The sequence below is a fragment of the Orcinus orca genome, chromosome 4 (assembly GCF_937001465.1).
Source record: "Orcinus orca chromosome 4, mOrcOrc1.1, whole genome shotgun sequence".
In the NCBI taxonomy this organism is placed as follows: Eukaryota; Metazoa; Chordata; class Mammalia; order Artiodactyla; family Delphinidae; genus Orcinus; species Orcinus orca.
In genome coordinates this window covers 37,308,597-37,328,291 of record NC_064562.1, presented here as the reverse complement: position 1 = coordinate 37,328,291, position 19,695 = coordinate 37,308,597, and the positions used below count along the sequence as shown (strand labels likewise).

Below are 19,695 nucleotides of genomic sequence, written 5' to 3'. Positions count from 1 at the left end.
ATAAAACCATTAAACATTTCAAAGATGTGAAGAATGGATGGTAGTGAATGAATTTGCTTCTGTTTTGTCTTCTCTTTCCTGGTGTGGGGTACTGTGCTGCCTCAGGGTTTGCCTTCAGCATCCCCTCCTAAGTCAGAAAATCGGAAGATGCTACCTTGGCTGTTTTTCTTTTAAATTATTATAGCTAAGAGCATCTAGCTCATGTTTTGTTTCACCAAGTTTTTTTAAAAAGTAACTTTTAATAAGGAAGTTTTCTTTGTACATATTCTCCATTTTCTACATGTAGTCGAGCTTTTATCACACATGTTCAGAAAGTCACTCCTGCCATTTCTGTTTCCCCTCTCTGAAATCCTCATCTCTCCATTTTGCCTCCTCCCCATCATCTTTTCCCTGTCACTCATATCTTCTTTCACTTTATTTCTAATTATTCTTTTCGCCTCCTCTCAACTGTGACCAAGTATTCTTAAAAGTCCTCAAATCTGGAGTTGTTACCTTCCCTTCTCGACAAATACTCAGTAATGTGCTTCCCCCCCACATCTTCCTGTGGCTTGGTTTTGTCACTTTTCCCTGTCATTCTGTTCTCTTGATTCTATGTGAGATTCTCTATTCTGAGATCCTTTTCTAGTTTAAGGCAGTTTCTAAATCACTGACTGTAGTAGGTTTTCTTACGAGTTTCCAAGTTGACTGTCATCCTTTCCTGCTTCCTGTTAGAAAATCTCAGCAGGTGCAAATCTGTTGAAGGGGCTGTGCTGTTTTTCAGGGCTCTAATTGTGGTGGTGAACCTTAGTAAGCCCAACAGCTAGGTTTTCCCTGTGCTTCACTGCCACAGAAATTCAAATTCAAACCATCATTGTTTTAAGATGAAGAAGGTGATGGTGGTGACACTTGTTATGGAGTTGTGTTGCTCTTCAAGATTATTGACATTTTTAGCTAGTGCATCTCTCTTGTCTGTAAATGACACTATCAATTTTTGGAGGTTTGGTTAAATATAACTGATTTAAGTCAGTGATCAGGAAGCCTTTCACCTTTAAAACAGCTTGCTTTCATTCCACACCTCCCTACTTTCTGAGCAGCCAGAACCTGATGAAGTAGCTGATCAGCAGCTCCGCATCTGGCTCATCCTGTGCTTCCTCACTAGCTTTTAACTTTCTTGGCTTCTGACCTCTTGCCTAACTTCTTTTTCTGTCTTGCTCTTGTTTCTTTATCCTAACACTGATGCTGCTCCAAAGATGCCTTTGGGCACATTCCGAGGCTGTGGCTTGTGTTTGCTCTGTGGAGTCTGGCTAAAGCTCATCTCAGCAGCGTAGCACCTCGGCGGTTATTCTGATTCTGCTCCATGTGGCAGGAGGTGCCTCCAGATCTCACACAGCCTGGCACCTGAGGAAGAAAGGTGGACAGATGCTATCGATGTAATCTCTCCACCACCCCCACTTCCAGTAGAAAGTAAATTCTTGTATCGTGAAACTACCAATTATTTTAGATATCTCAGAGCCTAATGGCACATTTTACTTTAAGAAGATACACATTAGTCCCCCCTTATCCAAGGTTTTAGTTACTGTAGTCAACCACACTCTGAAAATATTAAATGGAAAATTCCAGAAATAAACAATTCATAAGTTTTAAATTGAGTACTGTTCTGAGTAGTGTGATGAAATCTCACTGTCCTGCTCCATTCTGCTTGGGACATGAATCATCCCTCTGTCCAGTGTGTCCCGGCCGTTAGGCCTCTTGGTTATCAGGTTGACTGTTGCAGTATCACAGTGCTTGTGTTCAAGTGACCATTATTTTAACTCATAATGGCCCCAAAGCACAGGAGAAGTGATGCTGGCAATTCAGATGTGCCAAAGATATGCTGTAAAGTACTTCCTTTAAGTGAAAGGAGTGAATGTTCTTGACTTAGTAAGAAAAGAAAAAAAATCATATGCTGAGGTTGCTAAAGATCTGTGGTAAGAAGGAATCTTCTATCTGTGAAATAGTGAAAAAGGAAAAAGAAATTTATGCTAGTTTTGCTTTTGCACCTCAAACTATGAAAGTTACAGCCACAGGGCATGATAATTGCTTAGTTAAGATAGAGAAGGCATTGAATTTGTTCAGTAAGATATTTCGAGAGAGAGGTTACATTCACATAACTTTTATTACAGTATAGTTATCATTGTTATATTTTATTACTAGTTACTGTTAATCTCTTACTGTGCCTAATTTATAAATTGAACTTTATCATGGGTATGTATGTGTAGGAAATAACATGGTACATATAGGTTTCGGTACTGTCTGTGGTTTTAGGGATCCACTGGAGGTCTTGGAATGTATCCACCATGATTAAGGGAGGCTTCTGTATATACAGCAGTGATAGGGTTTTCTAGTCTTAGGAATCCATTCCTTTGATATCAGAAAACCAAAGCGTGTCTAGATGTATTTGAGTATGGTTCATTTTCAAAGCAATTTTTTTCTTGAGAAGGACCGATTTTCATGATGTTTCACTTGGGAGATGAGTGCCTATCTTTTTTTCTGTGTCATTTGAGTTTTACATAAGGCCTGTGTAACTCCTGTTATTCTCCAGACTTGAGCTTAGAAGCAGTTTTCTTTCCAAAGCTTTCCAGTATGTTTGGGCTTGACCTGTCTCCTGTGTACTCAGACACCCCACACTTGCCCTAATAGCTATCAATTCATTTTGTAAGTACCTGTCACCTTGTCTCTTTCCCCAGCTCCACTGTTAACTCCTTGCTATCACGGACATTGTCTTGTTTACTGTGGTAAACTGATATAGTCCTTGGTGCCCAGTACGCACTTTAGATATTTGATGAATGAGTGAATAAATTCAGATTTTGCTAAGTAGCAACTTTATACCATTATTCTGAAAGACTTTTCCTTCTATAGTCCATTCCCTCATTAGATTTCACATAATAGGAATATAAACTCACCATGTAGACTTTGGGTATGGGCTGCTAAAACAAGTTTCTGTTACTTTTATTGCCGGATTTTATTTGTAGCCCTCCTCACCTAAAGTCACTCAACTTCTTGTGAGCATGCACACTTGGAATGAAGAGGTAAGGGCCAGAGTCAACAGACACACACACTGGCTGAATGATAAGAAGGTTGGTCAAATCTCTCTAGTATGTGAGTGCTGTTTTAAAAACATGTTATTGCTAGAGACAGAAAGATAAAAAATTGAACACTAAAACTAAGCATGTCCTTGATCTATAATGTGGCATTAGGCTCCACGTGACCTAACCCAGGGTGTGGCTGCATACTGGTTTGGCAGTGTTTTTACTCTATTAGTTAACTAACATCAGCTAATCAGGAAGGCCAAGATAATTATGTGATAGCCAGCGGGTGTTATGCTAGAAGGTTTGGATCAATGAGTAATTATAATTGAAGTTGAATGTAATCAATTATGTGATTTGGAGGCATTCAAGTGTAATTCCACTTATGTTCCATCTTGAAACCAGAGCACTAGGAAGGATTATTGACAAAAGGAAAATAGACATAAAGATGCACTTGACTCACATTTGAGCTGTGTCCAGATGACCTGGTCACCGTAGGAAACCTGGATGGCCCTGCTGACCCCAGCATCCCTCTTCTCCTTCTTGCCCATGCTTCTTGTGCCACACACCCCGTTGTGCTTTGCTGCTTCATGTCTCTGTCCAGCAGCATCTGCTGTTCTCTCTGTGTGGGGTTCTCTTGTCCTTCTCCATCCAGCTAACACTTACTTGTGTTTAGAACTCGGCTAAGGGCAGTAGCTGCAGGACACCTTTTCTGACCCCTAGTCTGATTTAGATGCTCCCCTGTTCCCCTAGCATCTTCACTCTGGCGCTTTCCACTTTGTCCTGTAATCCTTGCATTGTCAGTCCTTTCTGCTAGTCTCCTTAATGGCAGAGATAATCTTGCAGGACTTTGTTGAATTTGATTTTTTCTAACTATTCTTGTAGTGGTAGTGCTAAAAACCCACTAAAACCGGCTCTTTTATACACTATATATAGAACTTTAAAAAATAGCTTCTAGTATACAGTATGTCAAATAATAATTGGGTGTTGTTTCTTTCTTTATATTCCCTGTTTTATTCAAGCTTTAACAAGTCTTAAAACCACATAGCTTTAGATGGTTTTGTGAGCCAGACTCCATAGATTTGAATCCGGGCATTGCCACTAGTGGTGACTTCAGGCTTCTTATTCATCTTTTCCTTGGTTTCCCCAGCTATACATTTTAAGGGTAAAAATCACAATAACATGGATCCCATAAGGTTTTGGTAGGGTCTAAGTGAAGTAATACATGCGGGTGGAGCTCCTGTATAACACCTTCCTGAAGACACCACTGACTTCCCCCTGCTTAACTTGTGAACCCATGGAATTCATAGAATTGCAGAATGATTTTATCTGCGCAGAGCAGACTGTAGACTTTGTCAGTTTTCCACACTGATCTGGAGGAACTACAGCTGAGTGATGGCCACCTCTTGAGTCTAACACGTGACCTGCCTGATGTCTCATATGGCATCGTGACCTGTGCTTCAACTTACAGGGCACAGCATTAAAATTACATTTAATTTTATGTGTGATAATATTTTCTGACCTTGAAGAATGAGATATTTTGCATTGGGAAAATGTTCTGATTAAGTTAGACTTCAAATGCTCAAACACCTTTCAAGCAGCAGGTGTAGTTGAATGTAATTTTACCTTTGCTTGATGACCCAGGACATTTTCTGTGTCTGTATAGTTTTGATACTTTGACCCAATTTAGTTTTCTCCATGTGTTTTATTTTGTCTTTATCTTTGTGTCATACCACCATCTGCCACTTCTGCTGATGCAGTTCTTAATGCAAACAGCCTCCCATTTTACACCCCATTAATGGTTTGCTGCCAGTAATTTATATTAGGTTGAGAAATCAGTAATCAAGTTTGGAAAGATTTCTCTATTAAACAAAGGCAAGATTCTGAGTGAGGGCCAAGGCATGTTGGCCTATGTCATGACTGTTTTCTATGTTCTTCATGTTTGGGTATCCTGTTTTTAAGGATGGAAATTTTTAGTTAGTTTTAACTTCAGAAAATTGGACTTTTACTATAAAATTTTTGCATAGGGTGTTCAATACACTTACTCTTGTTATTAAAATTATTCTCTCCCTGTTTTGTTAACAGTCAGAATTTGCTGTGTGATGTCACGATTGTGGCTGAAGACATGGAAATCTCTGCTCACAGAGTGGTGCTGGCCGCCTGTAGTCCTTACTTTCATGCCATGTTTACAGGTATGAAATGTTTTAGTTATGGATGTTTATAAAATGTATACAGATCTGGGCTTTTCTTTCCATATTTTCTTTCCTTATTAACATTTTATTGTTATGAAGTTAAGCATTGTAATAGAAGAAAATGCTCTTGCTTTGTTTTAAATAACTCCTCATCTTTGTTTTTCATTCTTGTAATGGTGTTGTGTACATACATGTGTCCATTACATACATGTATATGTTACATACAAATACAATTTTATGCTCAGTTTCCCCCCTTTACATTTATATTTGCATATATTGGCTAAGTTTGCCTTCTTGCCATTTATAACAGCCTTTGGCACTTTCTTATTTTGACAAAAGTAAATTGCTTTTACTGTTTCACATTTCTTCAAATGATTTTCACATTTGCCTCATCCAGTGTTTATAGTGAACAAAGAGATGTTTATTTAATGCCTTTTGATTCAGAAATATAAGAAAATAGAGTGGATACTTAGGCAACTGTAAAAATACATAAAATGATTTTAATATTTCTGGCAAAAAAGCAATTTGTGCCTGCCACACTGGAAGCCTTTAAAAATATAGTTGATGTACAATATTATGTTTCAGGAACACTATATAATGGTTTGACATTTGCGTGCTTTATGAAATGATCACCACGATAAGTCCTTTAACCATCTGTCACCATACAAAGTTACTATAATATTATTGTCCTTATGCTGTTGTATATTACATCCCCATGGCTTATTTACGTTATAACTGGAGGTTTGTATCACTTAACTATTCACCTAATTCTCCCACCCGACCTCACCCCCACCATACTCCCCTCTGTGAACCGTTTGTTCTCTGTATCTGTTGAGTCTGTTTTCATTTTATTTTATTTATTTATGTTTTTATTTCACATATGAAATCATTTGATATTTGTATTCTCTGTCTCACTTATTTCACTTAGCATGATACCCTCTAGGTCCATCCATGTTGTTGCAAATGGCAAGATTTCATTCTTTTTTAAGCCTATCCATTGTATATATATATATACCACATCTTCTTTATCCATTTATCTGTCAATGGACACAGGTTGCTTGCATTTGTTGGCTATTGTAAATAATGCTGTGATGAACATAGGGGTGCACATATCTTTCCAATTACTGTTTATGTTTTCTTCAGAAGTGGAATTTCTGGATCATATGGTAGTTCTATTTTTAATTTTTTGAGGAACCTCCATACTGTTTTCCATAGTGGTTGTACCAGTTTAAAATCCCACAAACAGTACACAAGGGCTTCCTTTTCTTTACATCCTCACCAATATTTGTTATTTATTATCTTCTTGAAAATAGCCATTCTGACAGGTATGAGGTAGTATCTCATTCTGGTTTTGATTTGCATTTCTCTGGTGATTAGTGATGCTGACTACCTTTTCACATGTCTGTTGGCCATCTGTATGTCTTCTTTGGAAAAATGTGTATACAAGTACTCCTCCCATTTTTCAATTTTTTTGTTGTTGTTGAGTTCTATGAGTTCTTTGTATATTTTGGATAGAAACTCCTTATTGGGTAGTTCATTTGCAAATACCTCCTTCCATTTGGTAGGCTGCCTTTGTTGATAGTTTCCTTTGCTGTGCAAAAACTTTTTTTTTTGTGGTACGCGGGCCTCTCACTGTTGTGGCCTCTCCCGTTGTGGAGCACAGGCTCCGGACGCACAGACGCAGCGACCATGGCTCACGGGCCCAGCCGCTCCGCGGCATGTGGGATCTTCCCGGACCGGGGCACGAACCCGTGTCCCCTGCATCGGCAGGTGGACTCTCAACCGCTGCGCTACCAGGGAAGCCCCCAAACCTTTTTAGTTTATGTAGTACCATTTGTTCATTTTTGCTTTTTTGCCCTTGCCTGAGGAGAAAGATTCAAAAAATATTGCTAAGACCATGCTGCCTATGTTTTCTTCTAGGACTTTTATGGTTTTAGGTCTTACATTTAAGTTTTTAATCCATTTTGAGTTTATTTTTGTGCATGGTGCTAGAAAGTAGTCCAGTTTGATTCTTTTGCATGTAGCTGTCCACTTTTCCCAGCATTGTTTATCGAAGAGACTGTCTGTTCCCCATTGCCTCCTTTGTTGGAGATTAATTGACCATATAAGTTTGGATTTATTTCTCTACTCTCTATTCTGTTACATTGATCTATGTATCTTTTTTGTGTGTGCCAGTACCAGCCTGTTTTGATTACTGTAGCTTTGTAGTATAATTTGAAATCAGGGAGCATGATACCTCTAGCTTTGTTCTCCTATCCCAAGATTGCTTTGGCTATTTGGGGTCTTTTGTGTTTACATACAAATTTTAGAATTATTTGTTCTAGTTCTGTGAAAAATGTCATGGGTATTTTGATAGGGATTGCACTGAATCTGTAGATTACCTTAGGGTTTATGGTCATTTTAACAATATTAATTCTTCCAACCCATGAGCACAGTATATCTTTCCATTTGTTTGTGTCGTCTTCAATTTCTTTCATCAGTGTCTTATAGCTTTCAAAGTACAAGTTTTTTGCCTCTTTGGTTATATTTATTCCTAGGTATTTTATTCTCTTTGATGAAATTGTTAATGAGATTGTTTAATTTCTCTTTCTGATAGTTTGTTATTAGTGTATAGAAACACAACAGATTTCTGTATTACATTTTTATCCTGGATCTTTACTGAATTCATTTATTAATTCTGATAGTTTTGGTAGCGTCATTAGGATTTTCTATATATGGTATCATGTCCTCTGTAGACAGTGACAGTTTTACTTCTTCCTTTCCAATTTGGATTCCTTTTATTTATGTTTCTTCTCTGATTGCTGTGGCCAGGACTTCCAAAACTATGTTGAATAAAAGTGGTGAGAGTGGACATCCTTGTTTTGTTCCTGATCTTAGAGGAAATGCTCTCAGCTTTTCATCATTGAATATGATGTTAACTGTGGGCTTGTCATATATGGCCTTTATTATATTGAGGTAGGTCCCCTCTATGCCTGCTTTCTAGAGAGTTTTTATTATAAATGGATGTTGAATTTTATCAGTGGCTTTTTCTGCATCTATTGATATGATCATATCATTTTTATTCTTCAGTTTGTTAATGTGGTGTATCGCATTGATTGATTTGTGGATATTGAACCATCCTTGCATCCCTAGGATAAATTCCACTTGATATGGTATATAATTCTTTTGATGTATTGTTGAATTCAGTTTGCTAATATTTTGAGAATGTTTGCATCTGTGCTCATCAATGATATTGGCCTGTAATTCTACTTTTTTGTGAAAAAGTTTTTGCCTGTTTTTTGCTAGGGTGATGCTGGCCTTATAGAATGTGTTCCAGAGTGTTCCTTCATCTTCAATTTTTTGGAATAGTTTGAGAAGAATAGGTGTTAACTCTTTAAATGTTTGGTAGAATTCACCTACTGGTCCTGGACTTTTGTTTGTTGGTAGTTTTCTAAATTACTGATTCAATTTCATTACTGGTAACCGGTCTGTTCATATTTTCTGTTTCTTCCTGATTCAGCCTTGGGAGATCGTATGTTCCTAGGAATGTATCTATTGTAAATTGTTCATTTTGTTGACGTATAATTGTTCGAAGTAATCTCTAATGATCCTGTGTATTTCTGTGGTTTAATTTGTAATTTCTCTTTCATTTCTGGATTATTTATTGGGCCTTCTCTTTTTCTTATGAGTCTGGCTAAAGGTTTATTAATTTTGTGTATCTTTTCAAAGAACCAGCTCTTTCATCAATCTTTTCTGTTTTTTTAGTCTTTATTTCATTTATTTCTGCACTGATGTTTATTATTTCTTTCCTTCTACTAACTTTAAGTTTTGTTTATTCTTCTTTTTCTGGTTCCTTCAGGTATAAGTTTAGATTGTTTTGAGATTTTTCTTATTTCCTGAGGTATGCTTGTATGGCTGTAAACTTTCCTCTTAGAACAGCTTTTGCTGTGTTCCATAGATTTTGGATTGTTGTGTTGTTGTGTTTGGATTGTGTTTCTTTTTCATTTGTCTCCAGATTTTTTTTTTATTTCCTTTTAATTTCTTCAGTGACCCATTGGTTGTTCAGTAGCATATTGTTTAGACTTCATGTGTTTGTGTTTTTTCATTTTTTTTCTTGTAGTTGATTTCTCTGCTCATACCATTGATATGATTTCAGTTATCTTAAATTTATTCAGATTTAGTTTGTGGCATGTGATCTGTCCTGAAGAGTGTTCCATATGCACTTGAAAAGTATGTGTATTCTGCTGCTTTAGGTTGAAATGTTCTATATATATCAATATTTATGAAATCTGTCTAGTCTAATGTGTCATTTAATGCCATGTTTCCATATTGATTTTTTTTTCTGGATGATTTGTCCATAGATGTAAATGGGGTGTTAAAGTCCCCTACTATTATTGTATTACTGTCAGTTTCTCCCTTTATGTTTACCAGTATTTGCTTAATGTATTTAGGTGCTCCTATGTTGGGTGCATATACATATACAGTTGTTGTATCTGCTTCTTGGATTGATTCCTTGATCATTAAATGGTAATGTCCTTCTTTGTCTCTCAATAACATCTTTGTTTTAAAGTCTGTCTTGTCTATAGAGACACAGATGTAGAGAACAACATATGGACACCAAGGGGGGAAAGCGGGGGTGGGGGTGGTGGTGGGATGAATTGGGAGATTGGGATTGACATATATACACTAATATGTATAAAATAGATAACTAATAAGAACCAGCTGTATAAAAAAGTAAACTGAAATAAAATTTAAAAAAAATAAAGTCTGTCTTGTCTGATGTGCATTTGCTACCCCAGCTTTCTTTTTCATTTGCATTTATGTGGAATATTTTTTCCATTCCTTCATTTTTAGTCTGTGTGTGTCTTTAGATCGGAAGTGAGTCTCCTATAGGTAGCATATAGATGGGTCTTGTTTTTTAATCCATTCAGCCACTCTGTCTTTTGATCAGAGCAGTTTGTTCATTTACATTTAAAGTAATTATTGACAAGTACGTACTTATTGCCATTTTGTTAATTGTTTTCTGGTCATGTTTTTGGTTCTCTTTTGTTCATTTTTTCTTTTGCTCTACTCTCTTGTGACTTGATGACTCTCTTTAGTGTTATGTTTGGACTCCTTTCTTTTTCTCCTTTTTCTTTGTGTGTGTGTATACATCTATTAAAGGTTTTTGGTTTATTACCATAAGGTTCATATATAACAACTATGTGTATCTATATACGTGATTACTTTAAGTTGAGGATCTCTTCAGTTCTAATGCATTGTAACAACCCTGTATTTTTACTTCCACCTCCCCATATTTAATGTTTTTGATGTCATGTTTTACATCTTTTCGTTTTGTGTATTCCTTAATTATTTATTGTGGATATAGATGATTTTACTACTTTTGACTTTTAACCTTCCTTCTATCTTTATAAGTTGTTGATCTACGACTTTTACTATATGTTTGCCTTTACCAGTGAGAATTTTCCTTTCCTAATTTTCATGTTTCTAGTTGTGGTCTTTTCTTTTTCACTTAGATTCCTTGAACGTTACTTGTAAAGCTGGTTTAGTGGTGCTGAACTTTTTAAGCTTTTGCTCGTCTGCAAAGCTCTTTCTCTGTCCTTCAAATCTGAATGAGAGTCTTGCAGATAGAGCATTTGTGGTGTACATTTTATCCTTTCATCACTTGAAATATATCATGGCCGTCCTCCTGGCCTGTTAAGTTTCTGCTGAAAAGTCAGTTGACAGTCTGTGGGCATTCTCTTGCTGCTTTTAAGATTTTCTCTTTATCCTTAATTTTTGCCATTTTAATTATAATGTGTTGTGTGGACCTCTTTCAATTCTTCTTGTTTGGGACTCTGTACTTCCTCTACCTGGATGTCTGTTTCCTTCCCTAGGTTAAGGAAGTTTTCACCTGCTATTTCTTCAAGTTAAGTTCTCTGCCCTTTTCTCTCTTCTTCTGGTACCCCTATAATGTGAATGTTAGTACACTTGATGTTGTCCCAGAGGTCTCTTAAACTACCCTCATTTTTTCAAATTCTTTTTTTTCCTGTTCATCTTGGGTGATTTCCACTAGTCTGTCTTCCAGATTGCTATTCCACTTCTCTGTATCATCTAATATACTGTTCATTAATTCTAGGGTTTTTTTTTTTTTTTTCTGGTTATTTTATCTTCGGGTCTGTTTGGGGTGTCTTTGTATTTTCTAACTACTTATCAGTTAAAATTCTCACTGTGTTCATCCAATTCTTCTGCCAAGTTTGTGGAGCATCTTAATGTTCATTACCTAGAATTCTTTATCAAGTAGATTGCTTTTCTCCATTTCATTTAGTTCTTTTTCTGAGGTTTTCTCTTGTTCCTTTGTTTAGAACATATTTTGCTCTCTCATCATTTTGCCCAATTTTCTGTATTTATTTCTATGTATCAGGTAGGTTGGTTAAGTTTCTGGATCTTGGAGAGGTGGCCTTATGCAGTTGACATCCTGTGGGGCCCAGCAGCTCACTCCCCTCCTGTTCAGAGCTGTATGCTCTAGGGGTACCCCCTGTGTGGGCTGTGTGACCCCTTCTGTTGTGGTGGGAAGAGTACTGTGGGTGGTCTGGTAGGCAGGGCTGGCCCCTGGCCTGGTTGGCTGCCAGACTGTGCCTTGCACAGTGGCTGTGGTCAGGCAGGGTGGGGTAGGCTTCCCATGTGGCTGTCTGCATGGTCTGGTTGGGGCATACAGCTGCTGCCAGCCCACTGGTGGGCAGGTAAGCCCCTGGCACTGATAGTCTATAGGGTGGACCCCAAAATGGCACTTGCTAGCACCAGTGTCCTTGTGGTAGAACGAGCTCCCCACAATGGCTGCCACCAGCATCAGTGACCCCAGGGTGAGCTCTTGCCTCTCTGGGAGGCTCTCTGAGATCAGAAGATAGGTCTGACCCAGGCTCCTTTCAAACTACTGCCTCTGTTCTGGGTCTCAGAGTATATGAGGTTTTGCACACACCCTTAACAGGTGAGTCTCTGTTTCCTACAGCCCTCTTGCTCTCATGTAGCCAAGCCCTTCTGGCCTTCAAAGCCGGATGTTCTGGGAGCTTGTCTTCTCGGTATAGGATTCCTGGACTGGGGAGCCCAATGTGGGGCTCAGAACCCTTGCTCTTTGGGGAGAATCTCTGTAATTGTGATTATCATCTTGTTTGTGGGTTGCTGACCTGGGTGAGTGGGTCTTGACTAGGTCATGTCATTGCCCCTTCTATCCTTCTCATTGTGGTTCCTTTTCTATGTCTTTAGTTGTGGGAAATCTCGGCTAGTCTTCAGGTCATTCTCATTTATAGTTGCTCTGTGAGTTGTTGTAATTTGGTGTGCCTGTAGGAGCTGGTGAGCTCCAGGTCTTCCTACTCTGCCACCTGGCCACACCCTCCCTTAACCTCATTCTTAAAAAAACAAAATTTAAGCATACAGTACTGTACAAGGATATGAAGTTATTATCTGTTCCAACAATGAGCTTATAATCTTAGTTTATTGGTAGGACAAATAAATACTTGTAAATACATATACAGTTATAGAAAAAAAGCACAAATACAAATCTATTCATACTTTAGAAACTTAAATATATCCTGGGCCTAACATTTTGCTAGATAATTCAAGGAATACAAAACAATATTAGCGTGACCCAGTCCGGGAGGGTCCCACATGCCATGGAGCAGCTGGGCCTGTGGGCCATGGCCGCTGGGCCTGCGCCTCTGGAGCCTGTGCTCTGCAGCGGGAGAGGCCACAGCAGTGAGAGGCCCGTGTACCGCCAAAAAAAAAAAAAAAAAAAAAAATAGCATACTTCCTGCCCCACTAGTTTATTATATCACTGGGGAAATGAGATGTGCACACTTTAAATACGTAATAGTTTATGGAAGATCTGTGTGTGCAAAGGAGTAATACAGATGGTGAGGACTGTGATGGGCAGCATTGAGAGAAGGGGATCTGACATTTCTTGAAACATAATGAATGTAAAGGTTTTCACAGATGAAGAAAAGTGCAAAAAGCAATGTGGAGAGAATGGGCTTAGTGTTTGGGAGTAGAGAGCAGTCTGGAGGCACCTCACTCTTCAGCCTATTACATACTGGCTGTTCTGAACTGAATTAAATAATCAAGGATTTAGGAAAGATAGTAGAGGGGCCATGAGCCAAGTTGGGCAAGTGATTTGGGGAGGGTGCCTTCAGCTGAGGCTGATTCGAAAAGTTGAAATGGGATTAGTCAAATTTTTATGTCGTGGATTCACTTCAGTCTTTCGGTTTACATCTTATTTATTACTCCTGGAGTCTTTTCTAAACAGAATCTCTAGTTTGCAAAAGGAGTATTTGATCTGCATTGGCCTAATTTAGGAATTCACTAGTAAAGTGCTGCCCCTGTAAGTGACCTTCCTTCAGGTGACACTGTTATTGCCACTTCCTTGTCAGAGTTACTGGATCTTTGGGATCATTAATCACTTCATCAATCTGGGCTTCAGTTTCCTCTTCTGAAAAATGGGGATGATAATATTTACTTCCTAGGATTCTTATAAAGATTAAGTGAGATCATGTATGTTAGCCCTTTATTTGGCACATAGGAAATGTTCAATTAATGTTGGCAGTAATTATCATGATTATCATTATTATTTTTTACCCTCAATTCCTAAATGTCTTTATATTGTAAGAATATAAGATTGAAAACGTCTTACACACAGACTCTTTTTGATAAATGTTTTATTTTCCAGTTACAAAATGTAGTGATTAACTTACAATTACAAGATCAGGGTTAGTTTCCTTTCCCTTCAAAAGATGATACTTAGAGTCTGCAGACTCCCTGAGCCTTCGACATCCAGAGACGTGGATGCTGGAGATGGGAGATCTCATTATGTCTCTATTTTTCTTCTCTGTTTACTTAAGAATCTGAACTATATTTCAGCTTCCCTCTTTTCTTTCTTTTCTCTCTTTTTCTTTTTTTTTTTTGCCTAATGGTTCTCACCTCTTCATGTTTCAGTGAACATGCAATTTCTGAATAAGTGAGTTTTGCTTAATGATGGGAATGAGGCCCTGACGATGTCTTGATTCTATAAGTATTCCTAAGTATGTATCTCAGTTAACTGGTGGGTGGGTCCTTGCAGTTCAGCCTGTTTCTGCCTGAGAATACTTGGTCAAATCTTAGATTGCTAGGTGCTAAAGTAGATACAAAATAGGGATTCTGTGTTAATTTCTGACACATATAAAATGTGAAGTGAGTACCTCAATTGTGATTTTTTTTTACAACTTTATTGAGGCATATTTTATGTTGTAGTGTTCAGTGAGTTTTAGTAAATTTACTGAGTAGTACTTCCATCACCATAAATCAACTTTAGAACATTTTTGTTCCCACATAATAATTTTGAGGTTCATCCATGTCATAGTATGTATCATCAGTCTGTTCCTTTTTATTGCTAAGTAGATTCCATTGTATGAAAATGGCACATTTTGACTATTCATTTACCAGCTGATGGACATTTATGTTGTTTCCAATTTTTGGCTATTAAGAATAATGCTGGGGACTTCCTTGGTGGCGCAGTGGTTAAGAATCCACCTGCCAATGAAGGGACATGTGTTTGATCCCTGGTCCGGGAAGATCCCACATGCCGCGGAGCAGCTAAGCCTGTGAGCCACAACTACTGAGCCTGTGCTCTAGTGCCTGCAAGCCACAACTACTGAGCCTGCGCACCACAGCTACTGAAGCCTGCGTGCCTGGAGCCCGTGCTCCACTACAAGAGAAGCCACTGTAGTGAGAAGCCCGTGCACTGCAACGAAGAGTAGCCCCTGCTTGCCACAACTAGAGAAAGCTCACGTGCAGCAATGAAGACCCAATGCAGCCAAAATTGAAATAAAAATTAAAATAAAGAATAATGCTGCTATGAATTCATGTGCAGTTCTTTGTGTGGACAGATGTCTCATGGTGGTAGATACCTATGTGTGGAATTCCTGGGTCATATGGTAAATTTATATTTAACTTTTAAAAAATTGCTATGCTATTTCCCCAATTGGCTGCATCATTTTATATTCCTATGTTATGTATGACTGTTCCCCTTTCTCTACATCCTTGCCAACGCTTGTTGCTATCTTTTTTTTTTCCAATTGTGGTCATTCTAATGGGTGTGAAATGGCATCTCTTATAGTTTTAATTTGCACTTCCCTAATGACTAATGATGTTGAGCATCTTTTCATTTGCTTATTAGTAAGCTAGACTTTTATGATTCTTCAACAATGGATGCTATTTACCTTTCTGGCAATCTTTGTTCATTTTCTTCTTTTGAATCCACTAAATAGTCAGCAGTTTGGCAGAGATTTGATTAGATTTTTTACCTAAAGAAGACATGAAAATCTGGTCTAGGTGGTTTAGTGTACATATATTCATTTAAGATTTGCTAGACGACTGTGAGCCCATTGTTTATCTGTTTTCCTGGTCTGAAGTCCTATTATGTTTATATTATCTGTCATAAAAAATATGGCGAGGCCCACAAGTAGACCTTGGCATGCTTCCACCCCATCACACACCGTGATGTTTGTGTACTCTGGCTCAATGATCAGCAGTAAGCAGAAGTGTCTGCAGTGGCACAGGGCTGCCTTGTACTCCTGTTATTCCCTGTGACTCGCCTATTAGGAAATGGGGACTCTACAGATATTCTTTTTGGCCCTTGTTTTTCATCTCCCCTAAACTGTAGGTGAATTTTTCATTCAAACTATATCACCTAAAAAAGAATTCTGTTACTCATTGTAGTTCCAAGTATTTGGGTAGAAGAAGGGAGGTGAAAAGTAATTCTGTGATGTAGTCACAGGTTTTTCTCTTGTGAAATACGGGCCAATTTAGATCAAGGCCAGGTTGTTTAACTGTTACTTGAGAAAGAATAAATCAAATTGCGTTCTTGTGTTTTTATTTATTTATTTTATCATCCTTGTTTGGTTTGGTTTGTTTTGGTTTTTTTTGGTCATGCCACGCGGCATGCGGGATCTTAGTTACCCTACCAGGGATCGAACCCATGCCCCCTGCGAAGGAAGCATGGTCCCTTAACCATGGACCTCCCGGGAAGTCCTGAGTTCTTGTGTTTTTAAATTACTTGTTTGTGTACAAATGTGGCATTTAAAATGCCATTTTTCTTAACAAATATATTTGAGACTTCTGTGGTGCCACAGGCTATAAAATATCTGAAATCTAGTGAGAAATACTGTATTTTTATTTTCACTCTTCTTTTTTGGGGGTGCTTTTTGATCATTTCTTTTGTCACATTGAACATGATTTAGTAAGGTAGAATAGGAAAAGATAGATTATCATTTGAATGATTAAGATATGAGATATTTTAAAAGTTGTGTGCATGTTGTATTTGTCTAAGATTTGTGCTTTCCTTCATGAAGGAGTACTCATTGAGCATCTTCTGTGTGCTAGGTGTTATCCTAGGCTTTGGGGAGAGGAGGAATGGTTAGAGAGGAAACATAAAGAAAAGGTAATTTCTTATATCGCTGACTGCTGTGAAGAACATTAAATAGGGCATTGCACATAAAGTGCATATAACTTTAGTCTGCATATAACAGAAAACTCCCCTTAAGCTGGTTTAAGTAGCAAGGAAATATATTCTCTCATAACTGGAAAATAGGCTGGGCACCAGGTATGATCGGATCATCAGGGATCCTCTTCCTTCTGTCTCGCCACCCGGCTGTCCTCACTAAAAATTTTATCCTATGGTTGCTTCCCCCATTAATGCAAGATGTCTACGAGAGTGGACCCAACATCTCGAGGAAGGAGAGGGGTTGTCTCTTTCCAATTTTTCTTTTAGGAACTGGGAGACCTGTTCTAGAATACTCAAACTAGAGCCAAACTGGCGGGGTAATGTAGTTACCATGTTTGCCTTAGATTAGTTGTAGAATTGGGGAATTATGTACCATGCCACCATAGCCAGTGCCTGACAGGGGCATTCGGGTCATCTTGCCAGAATGAAGATACCATTGTGTCAGTAGCTTCTTTGTAACCTGAGACTAATAATGAGCAAAAGGGCAACAATGATTGGAGTAGGTGACAAGTATAACTTGAAGAGTAATGGAATAAAATTTATTTATTAAATGTGGCTGTAAACTTGTCATTCAATTCTTAGGGTTTCAACATAGTATAAAGTGTACTGTATTATATTTCTATTATTTTTTCAATTTATGTGCTGAGCAATAACTGAAATTAGAGTCACATGAGTTTTTAATTGATCCTAGGGTTTGCTCTCTTAAACCTATTCACTTTTTAGAACTTCAGAATGGGTAAATACAGTCACCAGTTTGTTCTGGGCTTTAGGAGTCCTGATTAAGTTCCTTGAGATGGAGTTGTTTCTATCCATACATGTGTCCGTAAGCTTTTACGATTTGGAGGACTTCATTTCTTTTCTCAAAAACAGTAGAGATGGTGCAGTGTTCATTAGTGAAAGTGCTTAGCTCGGCCTGTATAGTGGATGTTCAATAAATGTTTGTTGACTGAAATCCTTCAGAGCTAGAATACCCATATTCAAGACTAACTTAAGTGTTAGTAATTGTGTTAAGTAAAGGTGCTACATTTAAAATTGGCACTTGTTTTACTTTTCGCTTTTCTAGTCATTCATTCAAACAGCCATTATTTATTGGGTATCTACCATATGTCAGGCACTGTGGGATACAGAGGTAAGAAAGACGTCATCCCTGCTCTCAGGAAGCTCAAGAATCCAGGTGGGGAGAACCAGATATTATTATGACAGAGTGGATTTGCAGGAGGTAACCTAGGGTGAGAACCTAACCCAGCCTTGGGTCATCAGCAGGCAAGGCTGCTTGGAGAGGTTCCAGCTGAATCTCGAAGAATATGTGGGGGTTAGCCTGGGGAATGAGGGCATGAGGAGACAGAGATGAGGAAGCTCGACCGAGGCATCGAGGTAGGAAATTGCTGGGTGTGTATGGGAAACTACACAAAGTTCCTTTCTTATATAAATTAAGACTAGAAGTGGGAGAGAGAGTGTGGAGGCTGGATAGTGAGGCAGGGGTGGGACATGGACAGGCCTGCATGCCTGGACTGGGAGTAGCTGAAGGCTTTTGAGTGCCATGGTCAGATGTGTGGAGTCCATCCTGGAGGTGAGGAAGAAGGAAGAGGTGGCACAGTGGCAGTAGGGATGGAGAGGAGGTGAGGGTGGCGATATCTGTGTGGATATCATAGTATAGCTTCAGTTCTATAATACATGATCAAACACAGGAGAAGAACACTAAGACAGGAAGTTAAAAAAATGTTATGAGATTACACTCTTTACAGTATCACTGGGTATCTTTTAAAAATTCATTATCAGGAATTCCTTGGCGGTCCAGTGGTTATGACTTGGCGTTTTCACTGCTGTGGGCCTGGGTTCAGTCCCTAGTAGGAGAACCAAGATCCCACAAGCCACATGGCACGGCCAAAAAAAGAAAGAAAGAAAAACAAAACTCATTATCAAAAATAAATCTCTATAAACACAGCAAAGGACAGAAGTAAGATAATATTTAACAACTAGAATTAGCTCTAAGTAGCTTTTACAGCTCTCTTTGGTACGTGTTTTGGTTTTTCATAGTTATTGGAATTTTTAAACTATTAACACAGTCTGCGGCAAGCTATTTGTTTTTGTAAATTAATATGAAAAATAAAGATTAAAGCATTTCCTTTTTTTTTTTTTTTTTTTTTTTGCGGTACGTGGGCCTCTCACTGTTGTGGCCTGTCCCGTTGCGGAGCACAGGCTCGGACGCACAGGCCCAGTGGCCACGGCTCACAGGCCCAGCCGCTCCACGGCATGTGGGATCTTCCCGGACCGGGGCACGAACCCGTGTCCCCTGCATTGGCAGGCGGACTCTCAACCACTGCGCCACCAGGGAAGCCCCAAGATTAAAGCATTTCTAAAGCAGTGTGTGATAGAGATAGAATTTGTTGGAAGTAGATACAGTTTTCTTGGGAGAGAAAGAATTAATATTAAAAATGACACTTAAGGAATGTGAATCAGCACAGTGCATCTTATAGCAATACCTTAAAAACTATAATATTAAAAACTCCTTGGCAGAGAACTTATAATTTTTCAGTCATACATGTAAATTAAAGTCAAACTTGTTTTTGTCTAAATCATGCCTAAGTCCTGAGGAGTGAATTCCTTGAGAACTAAGTACATGGCTTTATGCTTGTGTGGCCCCGGGCCCTGTGGGGCTTTGCACATCGCCGGGGCCCTAGAGATGAATTAGAGTGGCCTCTCGCTAAAGTCCAAGTGGGAATTACCAAAGTGTCCTCACTTTACCACAAAAGAGCTTTCAGATGACACAAATCCCATCTAGCTACAAGATCCAGAGAGACTAGGACAGAGGAAGGTGCCTTATATGTACATGAAGAATTATGTTTCCATATTCCTCGACCTTGCTTTTTTTACCCTTTTCTTTAAGGGGGAAAAAAACATGCTTTCCCCTTTTTCATGAAAGGAAAAAAAAAAAGAACCCCAAAACGTGCTGAGGCAGCAGATACATAGC

At 38.6% G+C, this 19,695-nt stretch overlaps 1 protein-coding gene and 1 long non-coding RNA gene across 9 annotated transcripts in view; both read left to right on the top strand.

Moving 5' to 3' along the window:
• LOC125964228 (uncharacterized) overlaps nt 1-19,695 on the top strand; it is a 273,001-nt gene that overhangs the window by 126,118 nt on the left and 127,188 nt on the right. The gene's annotated exons all lie outside the window — the stretch shown is intronic.
• Nucleotides 1-19,695, top strand: part of KLHL2 (kelch like family member 2) — a 129,379-nt gene that overhangs the window by 21,243 nt on the left and 88,441 nt on the right. For 5 of the 8 annotated variants that reach the window (XM_033413383.2, XM_004283987.4, XM_033413377.2 and 2 more), the window contains one exon: nt 5,130-5,236. In XM_033413383.2, the coding sequence (XP_033269274.1) occupies nt 5,130-5,236 (107 nt within the window). Of the gene's footprint in view, nt 1-2,990; nt 3,048-3,075; nt 3,096-5,129; nt 5,237-19,695 lie in introns of those variants that run through there. The other 3 variants (XM_033413382.2, XM_033413381.1, XM_033413388.1) reach the window with 3 other exon arrangements.